At 42.9% G+C, this 12,571-nt stretch overlaps 2 protein-coding genes across 3 annotated transcripts; one reads left to right on the top strand and one right to left on the bottom strand.

The window, feature by feature from the left end:
* Positions 1 to 417: 417 nt before the first annotated feature.
* rab39bb (RAB39B, member RAS oncogene family b) lies at positions 418 to 8,756 on the top strand. Of its 2 annotated transcripts, XM_053858921.1 has the most exons (5): positions 418 to 764; positions 3,027 to 3,326; positions 5,409 to 5,589; positions 6,107 to 6,370; positions 7,008 to 8,756. In XM_053858921.1, the coding sequence occupies exons 2-4, from the start codon at positions 3,112 to 3,114 to the stop codon at positions 6,350 to 6,352; spliced, it is 642 nt and encodes a 213-aa protein (XP_053714896.1). In that variant the 5' UTR covers positions 418 to 764; positions 3,027 to 3,111; the 3' UTR covers positions 6,353 to 6,370; positions 7,008 to 8,756. The 2 variants fall into 2 exon arrangements, with proteins under 2 accessions (XP_053714896.1, XP_053714895.1); XM_053858920.1 differs by having other exon boundaries at positions 6,107 to 8,756.
* A 698-nt stretch (positions 8,757 to 9,454) lies between these two features.
* Positions 9,455 to 12,509, bottom strand: vbp1 (von Hippel-Lindau binding protein 1). Its single transcript, XM_053858922.1, has 6 exons — positions 12,385 to 12,509; positions 11,617 to 11,741; positions 11,248 to 11,314; positions 11,028 to 11,126; positions 10,811 to 10,949; positions 9,455 to 10,003 (listed from the first exon to the last, which is right to left on the bottom strand). Exons 1-6 carry the CDS (start codon positions 12,466 to 12,468, stop codon positions 9,927 to 9,929), a joined length of 591 nt encoding a protein of 196 aa, XP_053714897.1. The 5' UTR covers positions 12,469 to 12,509; the 3' UTR covers positions 9,455 to 9,926.
* Positions 12,510 to 12,571: the final 62 nt, after the last annotated feature.

The following is a 12,571-nucleotide window of genomic DNA, read 5'->3' as shown; positions in this document are numbered from 1 at the left end:
TCGCCATCAAACTACATTTACCACAATGCTCCTTCAGGACGAGGTTGACTGTGTGGCTTCCGGTGTCGCCTGACTAGGAAAACAAAAATCCCAAACAAAAATGTAGCCATTCGAGGACGACGAATTGTATTATTATTCTACTATATACTGTTTTATTTACATATTTTAAATGTAGCAATTTGAAATTCATTTTGGCATGAATTACTATTTTGGATACGAATACAGATTTTGAATCGTCCTACATGAACCGAATGCATTGATCCTGAAATAACGCATGAGCAGTGACTGATCCAAACAAGACATGAACGACAGCATTGAAGTGAATATAAAGAGCGAAGCCTTCGCCTCGTCACATGCTTCCGTGTGTCAGCCGGCGCAGAGCCAGCGCGCCGCTACACGGTCAGTTACGGTACTGGTACTGATGCGGGATGAGTCAGGCTCTATGATGCTGCTGCCATTTCATCGGCAGCGAAAACACATAAACACGCTGCAAAGAAACACCTGGTGTGGCGGGGCCCCCTCTGGCAGCGAGCACATCCAGTCCATGACCAGCGACGACTGACAAGACCAGCCGTTGAAGATTGCCTTTCGAGCACCCGCTGTGTCAGAAGCCGCTCTGGGGCCTGGTGCTAACAAGGAGATCTGTCCGGGCCTGACAAGACCCGAGACCCCCAGCAGAACCGAGGCTCGAGGCTGACCAGTCGCTGCCATGGAGTCCACACCAGCCGCGTTCTGATACGGCAGAAGAGGACCGACACACCAAAGTAGGTTTATTACCACTCTTTATTTAACATGTTTGAATCAGACAGGTCTCCGATTTTACAATTCCCCCACGTTCGCTCTTTTTAATGACGACATAGCGCCTCGCTTTAGCCGCATCTTTACGATATTTTACGTACGTTTAGTTTACGTCATGTTTGGGGTGGATGCGTGAGGGACGCTCACGAGGACCCGCATATCTACGCTACAATATCCGGGGTGAGGGTCCATCTCATCGGCCGGGGAAGTGGGCACCGTCGGTCTCGACAGCTGCAACACGACTCCGCTGTGGAGAGCGGGGGCTGATGGGAAAGTGAGTCCCGGGTGGACGGGCTGACAACTATATTATAAGAGATCATGCGCATCTATCTATCCATCTATCTAGCTATCTAACTAGCTATCTATCAAAACAAACATGAGAGGGTGTCAAAACACAGAATAAAAAAAAAATCAGATTTAACACTGAGCATAGTTTTAAATATCTATCTATCTATCTATCTATCTATCTATCTATCTATCTATCTATCTATCTATCTATCTATCTATCTATCTATCTATCTATCTATCTATCTATCTATCTATCTATCTATCAAAACAAACATGAGAGGGTGTCAAAACACAGAATAAAAAAAATCAGATTTGACACTGAGCATAGTTTTAAATGTCTATCTATCTATCTGTCTATCTATCTATCTATCTATCTATCTATCTATCTATCTGTCTATCTATCTATCTATCTATCTATCTATCTATCTATCTATCTATCTGTCTATCTATCTATCTATCTATCTATCTATCTATCTATCTATCTATCTATCTATCTATCTATCTATCTATCTATCTATCTATCTATCTATCTATCTATCTATCTATCTATCTATCTATCTATCTGTCTGTCTGTAACCCATTTAAAACCAACTGTTAAAATTTACTCTCATATTTCTTCAGGCTTATTCCCCAGCAAAATATATGGTATATATAGTCAATGTTGCAGATTCAGTTTTTTTTCTTCAGCAGCCAGTTATTCCTAAGAAGATTTTAATTCATTTTAGTTATTAAGTTAATGTTGTTGTTAATAAGTCACTGATAGTGACAGGCTGATGAAGTTTCATGAAACACTGTCCTCATTTTCAGAAATCTTTGTTTTTGAGTGACCGTTCCTGTGAAGCCTCAAATATTTTTTAAACTTAGAGTGCCACCTCTGTCTGGACACTGTTTCATGAAGCCTCAGCAGCCCATCACGACCCAAAGGTTTGTACACCAAAACCACTGAACCAACAACACACCAGCAACATGCACAGCTCGCCGCTGTCATTGCTTAGGATAGACATGAGAACAGAACTGAATAATCACTATTATATCGCCGCGACATTGTCAACAACTCATAGAGTGAAAAGATAAAAAATCAGAGACTTCAGTGGTAGTGATTTCCTCAACTCTACAGAGGAGATGCAAAGACCTTCACTCACGACTAGATACGCATTAAAAACAGGTGAATTGAGCCTCAGTGTTAATGTCAGAGCTCATCTGTCTATTGAACAGAAAACCACCGTGCAGTCGCCACCTTTGTTACGCTGCAGGATTGGGAGAAGCTGCCTTGCTCCTTTGTGATCTCTGCCGACACCCGTAACCGTTTTCAGGTACTGACTATTCTGATTCCAACCGCAGCAGTCTCAGTCAATAACCGAGTAATGAGGGTTCAACCTTTTGACTACTGCGTTCAAGGTTAATTTGAATAAGATCATCTTGTTAAAGTTCCTGAAATAAAACCAGTTTCCATGACTAAATCCAGCAAGTGGAACATCGGGTTCAACCCGGAGTCAGGGGTCACTAATTAATGACCAGCCTGAGCCTGTAATCCAAAATATAATCTGCCTATTAAAACATTAGCTGCCGTGGGGTGAATTGTTCAAACAGCTCGTGATTCCAACACAATGAAGCTCAGTCAGCGGCATCAGAAACGCTTGTGAATAGTAATTACTATTTAAATGCCCTCCACAGGTCACCTGTTTTTTTTTTTTTTCCTCCACTTGGTACCGTGGAACTTTTCAGCGCTGCACATATATCTAAAAATATTGCAAAAAATGTGAATATGATGCTGCAATATTTATGTTAAATATGTAAATAATGGATGCAACTAAATAGGAATGGAAACGGAGTACGAATACATAATGTAAAAAATGTTTTTATGCGTAAAGTGCATTTTATTTATACACGTAAACTGTCTGAGAAAGGAGACGTCATCTTTCTTCTTTTTTTCTTTTTAGCATTTGTTTTAGTGAGGGAATCTCCGCCGAAGCGACACACCAGCGCTCAGACAGACAGGGGACGGACGGACAGACGGCACGAGTCATGGAGGCGATCTGGCTCTATCAGTTCCGGCTCATCGTCATCGGGGATTCCACGGTGGGGAAGTCGTGTTTGATCCGGCGCTTCACCGAGGGTCGCTTCGCGCAGGTGTCGGACCCCACGGTCGGCGTCGATTTCTTCTCCCGGCTGGTGGAGATCGAACCCGGGAAGAGGATCAAGCTGCAGATCTGGGACACCGCGGGTCAGGAGCGCTTCCGGTGAGTCTCAGAGGCGCCTCGCCGTCTTCTCATGTTTTCAGAATTGTGCTCAAATATTGGTTCGAAAGGCACATTGTTTCATCCTTAAGTTGTTTTTCGGACACCTGTCATTTTTGTTAGAGGGAACTTCGTCCACACGACAGAGTTTTTCATGACACAAAGATTGATCAGATGCGTGTAGAAATTCCCAAACGAGTCTCTGTATTTTCTAATAGTTTTTCTTTTGAAATACACATTGAAAGCACTCCGCTTTCCTCCCACATTCAAAAATTACAAACAGAGATTAAAAGGTGGCGCATTGTCATCCATTGATGGTCATGTAATTGACTGGCTACATGTTAATATTTTCGTCTTATGAAAGCCGTGAAAATATGAAATGAAATGGGTCGCTGTGCATCACTTCAGTACTAGCGTCACCTCAGATGTGGTTCTCAAACTCATCCTGAACGAGCTCATCCTTGCAGTCTCTGGAAAGTGTCTAGTGCAGGTTGTAGTTTGAATGAAATTCATCTAAAACGGTATATACGCAGACTCATTCAGGCCACTGAAGAGTCAGACATGAGCCTGCCTTGTAAACAAATGATGCTTGTTTGACGTTAGAATAATACAAACAAACAGTTAACGGCTTCTTTTTTTCATGACTCGACATACTATTTTTGTTTGTTGACATTTGAGAAGATCAAGAGTCCAATCAGTGTAACTAATAAATAACCAGAATGAAAAATTCTGTTCATTCAACAGCAGGGTTGAGAGTATAGTCTTCTACACTGAACCATTTAAACGGATTATTACAGTTAAACTTGAACAGAATCTGTTTGTGAAGATACAGAGAAGCAGCCTGCAGCTTACAAAACTTGAAATATCACCTGAGAGTGTTTTGTTTGCTCCTGGACAGGAGGATGAGCAGCCAGTGAAAGTCAGCAGAACATGGCACACGCTGTCTGTTGAAACTCTCAAAATGAAGAACAGGTTAGACTCTGAGTCAGTGTGAATTGTAGTTGTTTAAGCAAATCAATGTGTGATTCTGATATTTATTTAGCAGGGCGTGTTTGCACAACTTAGGGAAACCCAGTCCGTCCGTGCTCTCTTCACTGCTTTAACTCTTGTGTGGTCACGTCAAAAAACCCTTATGGGATGCTTTGTAGTTGTCAGCTAGCCGCTGCATGTACTTCTACTTTGAATGATTTTTTTAAACAAGCGTAAAGCAGTGACTGAGACTTTGGGACTCCTACCACTTCCTCTTCTCAGGACCTGTTTCACGCTGAAACCACATTTGTCATGTAAGACTCTTGACCTTTCATGAAGGAGAAACTGCAATATGTAAGTGGTTTGTGAGCGTGTCAAAGTTTTCTCAAGAAGTCAGTTTATTGTAAATGAAAAACTCAAATGTGGCTCATGTTTAAGAGGGCACAAGAGGCACGCAACACCCTTTTATTAAATTAGCTATTGTCTTAACTCAGTAATGTCTGATATGACAAGACGACTACAAGTTATTGTTGAGAAGAAACAGTCTTGTTGTTTAATTTCAGGACTGTGTCACGTGCTAGTTAATGGTTAGCTGTGATGCTCTGCTTTTTATTGCACTGTTTGTCTTCTCTCCTGTGCTGTTTGTGGTTTTGTTATTACCAATGTGCTGCTTTAGTCAAAGGCCGTTGTTCCAATAGGATTGACATTCTAGTTCCTCACAAAAAGCGTATATATATATATACTGAGACATGCTAGAGGGTCAGTGCTTGGGCTGCTGTTCTATTACAGTAGTGACACTGGTCACACAGAGTTCACTGCTGCTGCAGGCTGCAGGACCTGCCGACTTGTGCTGGCGATCTATTCAGTCCTCTTAGTACCCTCAGGATCAGACTGTCCCTCATGTGGTTATCTACACTGCATAAACAATCCAGTGATCACAGCTTCCAAACCACTGCTTTCTTGTTCACTGTATATCGTCCCATGCAAGTGCATACATGCGTCCAATTTTGAGAGTGTTGAAAAGCCAATACTGACATAGAAATATTCAGTTTAAGACACACTTTCACATTGGGTTCAACTGATCAGGTGCACCTGTAACCTCTCCCTCCACTGCAGCTCCATCACCAGGGCGTACTACCGCAACTCTGTGGGTGGGTTGCTGTTATTTGACATCACCAATCGCAGGTCCTTCCAAAACGTCCACGAATGGTTGGAGGAGGCTCGCAGTCACGTCCAGCCGCACAGCATCGTTTTCCTTCTGGTGGGCCACAAATGTGACCTTGAGCCACAGCGTCAGGTGAGTGTCACATATTGTGATCCGTGAGCTGCGGCTTGTGTTGAAAACCTCAGATTTAAAATTAGCTCTTCATTTATATTTAGATCAGCAGAGTTCTGAATCAGAGACAGGTTTTATTCTCAGCACTAGGACAGTAACGCGTCTTCTGCTTGAGAAGGGCGAAAGGCTCTTCACCGTCTCTCTGACACCAGGGTTTCTCCCATGCTCCTTTTTTATTCCTTTTAAGGCGACATGAGTCAAGGAGAAGGTCAGTGTTCATGTGATGGAAAGATTGACACAACAAACATGAGGTTCAGCAATTACAATGCTGAAGTTCATGGTGAACAGAAGCTGAATCTTGAGTGAGGAAACGTTCCAGCCAGGAGGGTTTGGCTTGACTGAGAGAGTCTGGAGCCATCAGCTCTTCCAACAACAAATTTTGGTCACAAATATTGAACATGTTTAATGTTTACATACAGGATAACCTTGTAAAGGATCCAGCAGTCAGTCTCTTCTATGGCTTCCTTTCGATTCCCAGGTGACACGTCAAGAGGCGGAGAAGCTGGCGGGGGCGTATGGGATGCGTTACGTGGAAACGTCGGCCCGCGACGCCATCAACGTAGAGCACGCTTTCACTGAGCTGACCAGGGAGATCTTCGCTCTGGTGCGGTCCGGGGACATCACCATACAGGAGGGCTGGGAAGGTGTCAAGAGTGGGTTCGTTCCCAACGTGGTCCATTCCTCGGAGGAAGTGACCAAAAGTGACCGCCGCTGTCTCTGCTGATCTGGGAAGGGACTGACGGTGAGAAATCCAGAGAGGGCTGACGGACTGACGGGTCGGATCCTCTTCTGTTCTTACTTTGAACTGCTGAGCGATGATCTGGGGAAGATGTTCTCTGAGGCTCACAGAAGATGATGATGAACGCCATGAACACAGATTCCAAAGGCTCGTATCCACTTTTATTTGCCTTTTCAAATAGAAGGGATCAGAAATTATGTAAATCCTTAAGTACCATTTTTGGCCTCAACACCAAAAACCCTTCCCAAAAGTATAAAGGCCTTAGAAAGGAGACCCACGTGGGTCCCTCACAAAACAGGATGGAAATCTCATTCTCTCCCTGGTCCTTTCCTATATGCAATTACATAAAAGATATTTAAGTTCTCACTTGATTTCATCTTCAAGACTTGTTTCCGTGTGGATGTTTCTTTCATGTTTGACTATCAGCGCTCACTGACATATTCCTGGAGACCCAAAAGAAGAAGACAGGATGATGGATCCTCTTACTTTGGATGCTCTTGTTTGGGGCCTCCAGTGGTCCAGTGACACTGAAACATGCTTTTGCTGAACAGCGCACCCTAGAAAAGGAAAACACTGCCCATGCTTTTCCACACAAGAGCTGAGAGAGAAAGACTCCTAACTAGTCCTTTTTTGCCTTCAGACTTCAAAAAGAACCGAGTGGAACGTTGCACCTTAAAGTCCACCTTGACTGTGGAGCCATACCGCGGGACATTTCTACAAAACTCTTGACGTCCAGGATTGTCGACAGAGAGGGACCTGATCGGTTTCTACTTACAAACCTGCCACTTTAACCACAATGCACGCATTCAGAGTACGACTGTGTAACCAAGCCAAGGTCCAGTCAGCATGCTTCAATACGACCAAGACAAGACATGAACCTGGACATTTGTTTCTTGGCATCATCGACACAGATCATACGATTGTACCTGCACCACATCACACGCTCATGGTAAAATTTCCATTATGACCTTAACATGTTGAAGCCTGAATCTTGTTGCCGATCAAATAAACCAGGGGAGAAAAAAGTCCTCACGTACATGTTGAGGTGGAGGGTCACACAGCTTATTCAGTAAAGACTGTTACTGTACTGAGAAGTATCAATCCCAAAACACAGTTTGGAGACACCAGGTCATAAGTCAGTGCTACCTGCTGCCGTTTATTTAGCTTTCCTAATGACTAAATGCCTTCATTTATTAATTCAAACTGCCATGTAAACCCACTAATATAAGACAGAGTATCATTGTTTTTGTTTTCTCCATTATGTGTCCAGAGAGTCTGTTAGCCACACCCACGACGCATTTCAGAGAGTCATCATTAAGAAGGTCACACCTCTGAATCGGCTGTGCTTACGACAAAGAACATTCTTAATAAAACATGAAACTAGAAGCAGACAGCGATTGTTTTACATAGGAAAGGCAGCCTGATGTTTCAACTAAACGTGCAGGACAGAAGGTCCATATGAAGTCAGAGCAGCTAGTGATGGCCTCATGAGGCGTGGTGAACCAGAGGTCTGAAATCCTTGGATTTTAAACAACTAGTTCAATGAACCTCACTCCATTATAAACCAAGAGCGCCACCTACTGAGCTCTGAAAAGGAGGACAGCGTTTGGTGAAGCAGCCCATCACTAATAGCAGCCCTCAGAAACAAGGAATTATTCATTCAAACCTGAACAGTCTTGTTTCTGCAGTCCTAACTCAAACGTCAGCGACAGCTCCAAAGCAGTTGTGCACTGAAGACTTCCAGCCAAAGCTATGCAATTGTGACTGCACAACGTGACTATAATGTTAAGGATTGTTCTTAAATTCCTGTGGGAAGTAGATAGTGTGACAGCAACACCTTAAAAATGACAGCTTCATTTTTAGTGCAGCCAATATCTCCGCCAGAGATATGGTGACAGGTGTAATAGGGCGAGTGCTTTTCAGCTTGGAATGAAGTCCATGCAGCGGGGGTGCAATATTATTACCGAGTTGCAGTGGGAAGGTGCTTTTTCCATAGACTGGAGCGGTAATCCCACCACCCTGGTCTGGAATGGCTAAGTCAGAGCTTGCTAGAGCAGCTACTTCCAGAAGTCTGCCTGCACAAGTGTAAAGTAAAATCTAAATCGCCAGAGCTGACATAGTTTCTACTTTAACAAGTAGATGGTGGACACCTGCAACTTCAGTCTGTGCAACTTTCGTGGGCGTGCTTTTCATTGAACGCCGCTACAATTGTTATCTTCACGCTGACGTCCCGGTGAAAGATCACGGATTTGCTGGTGGAATGTACAGACATGCAGGGAGGCGACACAAACCCGAATCATGTTAACAATGTGTTCATGTTGTACCATGGGTAACACCAGGGAGGCTTGTTCTTCCTTTTAGGGCACATGTTCATTGAAAATAAACAGCTGGACCAAAACGCCTCTGTGATTCTGTGTCATACCATGGTGATGTCAAAATACTGATGGGATATTGCTCAGCGTATCTTCACACCTGGCAGACCGAAGACCTGTGGAAACTAAATTGTTTACTGTCAGTTTGTAATAAGACCAAACAGAAACATTGGTAAAGTGATTTCAATGAAGACCAACATTTTAGAGCAGAAAGTACCATCCACTAGGCTCTGAAAAAGTGATAACACCATCCTCGCTGGTTATCTTTCCATTTGTTTTCATAATACACAGCAATAATGAAGAGTATCATTAATGAAACTCTTGGAATTTTGTCGGTTACAGACAAAAGCTGTATGGAGTCATGACGAAAACGAAGAAAAGATATTCAAGTGTTTGCAATGGCAGCACCACATTATTGATGTGCGGAAGGAAACTGCATCATGTGGATGATGTAGGAGCAGCTGATCCTCTGGAGGTGAACTGCCAAATGCAAATACCAAACTGCAGATAAATTGAAATGAGAATTCAGTTAAACAGTCAGACATGAGCAAAACCGCAAAAACTTGATTTGATGATAGTGATGTCGCTCAACAGCTGGACTGATCTGAAGATGAATGCAGGTTGATCCAGAAGTTGTGGCATTGCGCTGCACAAGAAGACTCACGAGACCAAACTCCTCAGTAGTAATAACAGACAGAACCACATCGAGTGTTGATCGTGTTTCCAAATGTTTGTCTTTTACTTCATTCTTAGTTAGATGAGAACAGCGAGAGACAAATAAATACAGAGGAGAACTGAGGCCATGAAACATGATTTTGGTTGTGTGTTTTGAATCGCTCAGACTAGATTAGAAAAGACAGGAACCATTCCCACGTCACCTGGCGAAAAGAAGGTCCGGATGAAAAGAACACAAAAGCTGGATGAACGTTTTTGTTGGTTTTACTTGAAAAAATACTTCAAAGTAACAAATCAACAGAGCATGTGGTGAATCCATCTAGACTAGACCAGGAGGGGCGTACGTAAAAATTGAATGGTGACTTGGTAGTTTAGCTAGCCGACATCAGTCATCTCTTCGAACGTGTTTTAAACAAGCCGACTTCTGCTCAGGAGAGTATGTGGTGGAGTGGGGGAGGGGGGTGCTTATGTCGCTGAAAGGTGAGGATGGGCGTTCGGGGGTCCGGCCTTTATTAGGACTTTCCAGCTGATTTTAGGAGGTTTTCCCGGCTCCTTCTTTTCACGTCCCAGTTGTAGACCCGGGCCATGTCTGTCACCCTGGGTCAAGGCTCACACTTGTTCTTCTTGAGGTACTAGGTGTCGAGTACACTCAATCTCTCGGTGCAGTCGAAACAGCATTGTGAATTGGAGCATTATGCCTCTAGAGGGCGCCAAATGATCATTTGCAAACGGACAGGTTGGTTTATTTTAAATAATATATGTACACAATATTCACGATGTCCAAGAAAATAGCTTCTCACACGTTGTTAGTGAGTGAAATGTGTTCAAAAAGAGCTTTCAAAAAGAGACTAAGCTTAAAAGTTTGGATTCAGATTTGGTGACTAATATTTACTTATATTATCAGAAATGACATGAAAACCTCAGGATGTAAGTCACCAGCTTCGCCATGATGACAGTTATTCAAACTGTCTGGATGACGTTTTGTCAGATGTTACCAAAGCGTTCATTACTATACGCTTGGGAATCATCAACTCACAAAAACAAATTAGAAAGGCGCTTCAAAGTAAAAGCTACCTTCTCAACTTGGACAAAATACTGGCAAATAAATATATATCTGAATAAAACAATAAATGATATATAATGACCAATGCACTCAGCAACGAAGAAAAGAATAAATACTTCAAAATACAGGGCACAAACTACCAAATGCACCGCCCAAGAACGTTTGCTCAGTTAGGTCAGAACCCTTGAGGACACTATACGAGGTTTTAGAGGTTTGTAGGGAAAGATATTGCTCTGCAAAAAACCATCAAGACTGTAGTATTTGGCAATCTGCTGCTGCAGCCCATTCTGTGCGACAAACCTGAGCGGACTGCACATTCAGCGGGAAGGATACTGACTTCAGTGGTGGTGAACTGGTCCTTCAGAAAGTCCAGGTCCTCCTCCAGAGTCTCCAGGTTGCGTGATGCGGTGGACAGATTCTTCTCCAATAGAGCCTGTGCCTCATCGATGTGATACTCTAGCATAACATTTGCCTTGCGGGATATAAGAGTGCAAGCTTTAGAGCAAGTGATTATTCAATACTTTGTACTTATTCCAGTTGGCAAACTCACCCCCAACCATAGACAGACTTTATCAGTAGGTGGCACCGAAGCCTTGCAGTAAACATTATCAGCCAGCATGAAGTGTGTTTTCAATGGTTCTGTGTTCTCCTGTTAAAAAAAAACCGAATAGGACATTCATGTTTGACTTTTATTCATCATATTGTGGGCAAGCTGCTAGGTATTTTTTATCTCGATGTCAAAAACACAATGTATTCTAGCCAGTACAAACCTTCTTCTTCTGCATGTGTCGTAGGATTTCTAACGTCTGTGTGATTTGAGGAATCTGATTTTTCAACCTGTAACAATTACAAACAGCGTCATAAATTGGGCGTACATCAGTCACGTGTATAGGAGACATGAATGGGGAAGTGTGTACTGCAATTCTTTAATCTGACTATCACTGGGAGAAATCAATGATCGAGGAAAACATCTTCCATTTATTAATTTAACACATCACGACCCATTTCGTCATTTCAGAGATGTTTCATAATAACAAACCTGCAAGGTAAACCCAGTGATCGAGCGGGAGAAAAGTCCAAGCTATAGAAATGATGTGAAACGTGACCCAGCAGGGACACAGTCCTATATTAGAATTTACCTTAGTTTCTTCTGCGACAAGTTGAGCTCCATATATTTGTATTTCTGACACTGCTCGTCCAGTTTCCGCAGCACCACGTCTGCCGTCTCATTCCCCGGCTGCTTCATGAATGAGTCCACGTCCTCCTGAGTTGCACACAGAGAAAGAAATCTGTTCAATATAGGAGCGATAAATCTGTGCAATGCTCAGCCAGACCACAACTGACGTGAAAAAATAAAAATATGAACAAATCATTTTCCATTTAGTGTTGATTTTGTCTATATTACTTTTCATGCTACACAAACAGCAGAGATGATTCTGGCTACCAGACTGTCATCATTTGTAAAACTCCTTTGTTCAAAGTTTGCATAGACAATGGACAAACGTCAGATTTAACATTGATCCAATATTATGTAATACACTTACCAAATATTGGCCATGTTTAGGCAGTGTACAAAAATGAATTTACATGATTTATAAACGGCCAAGAAGCAAATAGCAGAACAATTATGCAGTACAATGAAAAACCATGCTACTCAGAATAATGAGATGAACACATACATCGAAATTAGTCGATACCGGGATAATAAATGCGTTATATTGACTAGTCTTTTAATTTTAGTACTGCACTTGTGTGCAGTGACAAGTCCATAGATGGAAGTGCTTGCTGCAGTTAGCTTAGCGTCATGCTAACTCAAGCCTCATGAATAAAGGCTTGAGAGGATCTATTCAGTTGGACAGTTTTGACACTAGTTAAAGGGTAAAGCTGACTATGGAGGGTCGTCGTACCACGAACACCGCTTCAGGGATCCCGAGGTGCTTCTTTTTGGCCGCCGGGGCAGCATTGCTGTTGTCTGTGGTCGCCGCCATCATGGGGAGAGGCTGGTGCTTCTTCTTCTTCCCCAGCGATTCACACGCCGTCGCCTAAAAGGAGAGCACAGATGTGGCTGCCTCTAGTGGTCACTTACTGACAGTA

Source organism: Synchiropus splendidus, chromosome 3 (genome assembly GCF_027744825.2).
Source record: "Synchiropus splendidus isolate RoL2022-P1 chromosome 3, RoL_Sspl_1.0, whole genome shotgun sequence".
NCBI lineage: Eukaryota > Metazoa > Chordata > Actinopteri > Syngnathiformes > Callionymidae > Synchiropus > Synchiropus splendidus.
The sequence above is the reverse complement of the archived record's forward strand: the minus strand, read 5'-3'. Positions and strand labels throughout refer to the sequence as shown.

Bases quoted from the DNA above. Each gene is read 5' to 3' on its own strand.
- vbp1 (XM_053858922.1), bottom strand. From the start codon at position 12,468: ATGATGGCGGCGACCACAGACAACAGCAATGCTGCCCCGGCGGCCAAA. The intron at 11,315-11,616 runs GTAAATTCTAAT...TAATTGTTACAG, and splicing joins TTGTCGCAGAAGAAACTAAG to GTTGAAAAATCAGATTCCTC. The intron at 10,004-10,810 runs GTATCCTTCCCG...CCAGGGTGACAG, and splicing joins GTTCACCACCACTGAAGTCA to ACATGGCCCGGGTCTACAAC.
- rab39bb (XM_053858921.1), top strand. From the start codon at position 3,112: ATGGAGGCGATCTGGCTCTATCAGTTCCGGCTCATCGTCATCGGGGAT. The intron at 3,327-5,408 runs GTGAGTCTCAGA...CCTCCACTGCAG, and splicing joins GCGGGTCAGGAGCGCTTCCG to CTCCATCACCAGGGCGTACT. The intron at 5,590-6,106 runs GTGAGTGTCACA...TTCGATTCCCAG, and splicing joins ACCTTGAGCCACAGCGTCAG to GTGACACGTCAAGAGGCGGA.